General features: G+C 45.5%; 1 protein-coding gene across 3 annotated transcripts in view; it reads left to right on the top strand.

Annotated features, from left to right (window-relative positions):
- aldh3b1 (aldehyde dehydrogenase 3 family member B1) overlaps window positions 1–1,572 on the top strand; it is a 17,941-nt gene that overhangs the window by 12,010 nt on the left and 4,359 nt on the right. For all 3 annotated transcript variants that reach the window (XM_015403933.1, XM_015403935.1, XM_015403934.1), the window contains exons 7-9: window positions 59–451; window positions 669–835; window positions 916–1,015. In XM_015403933.1, coding sequence (XP_015259419.1) covers window positions 59–451; window positions 669–835; window positions 916–1,015 — 660 coding nt within the window. The remainder of the gene's footprint in view (window positions 1–58; window positions 452–668; window positions 836–915; window positions 1,016–1,572) is intronic.

The following is a 1,572-nucleotide window of genomic DNA, read 5'->3' as shown; positions in this document are numbered from 1 at the left end:
AATATTCAACCTAAACATGCTGCAGCCCTGCTTTGACCCTCAGAGCTTCTCTCCTCAGGTTCCCAGGCTGTGGCCCGAAGCGTTGTGCAGGCAGCCTCCGTTCACCTCACCCCGGTGACCCTGGAGCTGGGCGGCAAGTGTCCCTGCCTCATATACGGGCGGATTAACATCCAAGCCGCCGCTCATCGCCTAGCATGGGCCAAGTTCTTCAACATGGGCCAGAGCTGCGTGGCTCCAGACTACGTACTGTGCACGGAGGCCACCCGTGACGCCCTGGTGCCGGCGCTGTCCGCGGTGCTGGAGAAGTTCTACGGAAAGGAGCTCCAGAAGAGCCCGGACCTGTCCCGCATCGTGTCCGACCGCCACTACAATCGTCTGAAGAAGCTGCTTGATCGAACCAAAGGGAAGGTGGTGATTGGAGGAGAGAGCGACCAGGAGGATAAATACATAGGTGGGCCTTCAGATGCTTCAGTTTGTCAAATGTTTTACTGTTCGTATTCATCAGTAGATGTTAAAGCTACTGATCATTTTAATGCACGATTTCTAACATTTATTTACATAAAACCTTTAGATTTACTTTAATGGTACTTTTATGTGTTCTGGAAGCTTAGATACTCAGTAAAATTGTTAGAGGGACGATTAAAAGTGTCTTTGCTTTTTTCCTTCAGCGCCCACGGTGGTGGTGGACGTAGCAGAGGACGACGCCCTGATGGGGGAGGAGATCTTTGGCCCCATTCTGCCAATCATCACCCTGGAGAAGCTGGAGGAGAGCATTGAATTTGTCAATCGTACCGAGAAGCCTTTGGCCATCTACGTGTTCTCGGACGAGTCCTTTGTAAGGGCGGGAACTCTGCAGCTTTTCCCGGAAAAACTTTAAACTCACGTCAGAATGATGCGTTTGTTGTTCCCCTCCAGGTGGTGAAGACTGTGATGGAGAAGACCACCAGCGGGGGCTTCTGCTCCAACGACGGCATCGTTCACATGACCCTGCCTGGTCTGCCTTTTGGAGGAGTAGGTAGGTCTCCGTCTCCCTCAGACCGCTCGGGTTTCAGTCGGTCAAACTGGTCCTGAGGGGAAGTAGAGGCTCCACATCCAATCAGGCCCATGGAGGCTTTCATGTTCTGTTTTTAGGGAAGCTGCAGGTTTCATTTCTGTTTCTTTGCTGTTTTGATTTTTACTTGATCAGCGAGTTTGATGAAAGCAGAGGAACCAGCAAACTAGCTCTGAAGCAGAAAGAACAAACTGTGATGGTTTTAATGTATGGAGGATAAAAAGTGCCAAAATTAGATAAATAAATACAGCATAAATAATTAAATGTGGAATTAAATAAATAAATGTGTCATTCATTCATTAAAACTACGTCACTAATATAAAGTGCCACTATTAATTAAATGTGTAATTCATTAAATAGATAAGGAATTAAATATATAAATGTGTCATTAATTTAATAAAATACGTCTTCATTTCATTAAATATATATATATAATTATTTCAGTGTGCATTTAATTATTTCATGGTCCTGTGTCGCAGTGCATCGAAAAACCATTAAAAGAATCTGTCAAACTCACCCAT

The sequence above is a fragment of the Cyprinodon variegatus genome, unplaced genomic scaffold (assembly GCF_000732505.1).
Source record: "Cyprinodon variegatus isolate N-32 unplaced genomic scaffold, C_variegatus-1.0 Scaffold1596, whole genome shotgun sequence".
Taxonomy (NCBI): domain Eukaryota; kingdom Metazoa; phylum Chordata; class Actinopteri; order Cyprinodontiformes; family Cyprinodontidae; genus Cyprinodon; species Cyprinodon variegatus.
This window is presented reverse-complemented; position numbering and strand designations above follow the sequence as displayed.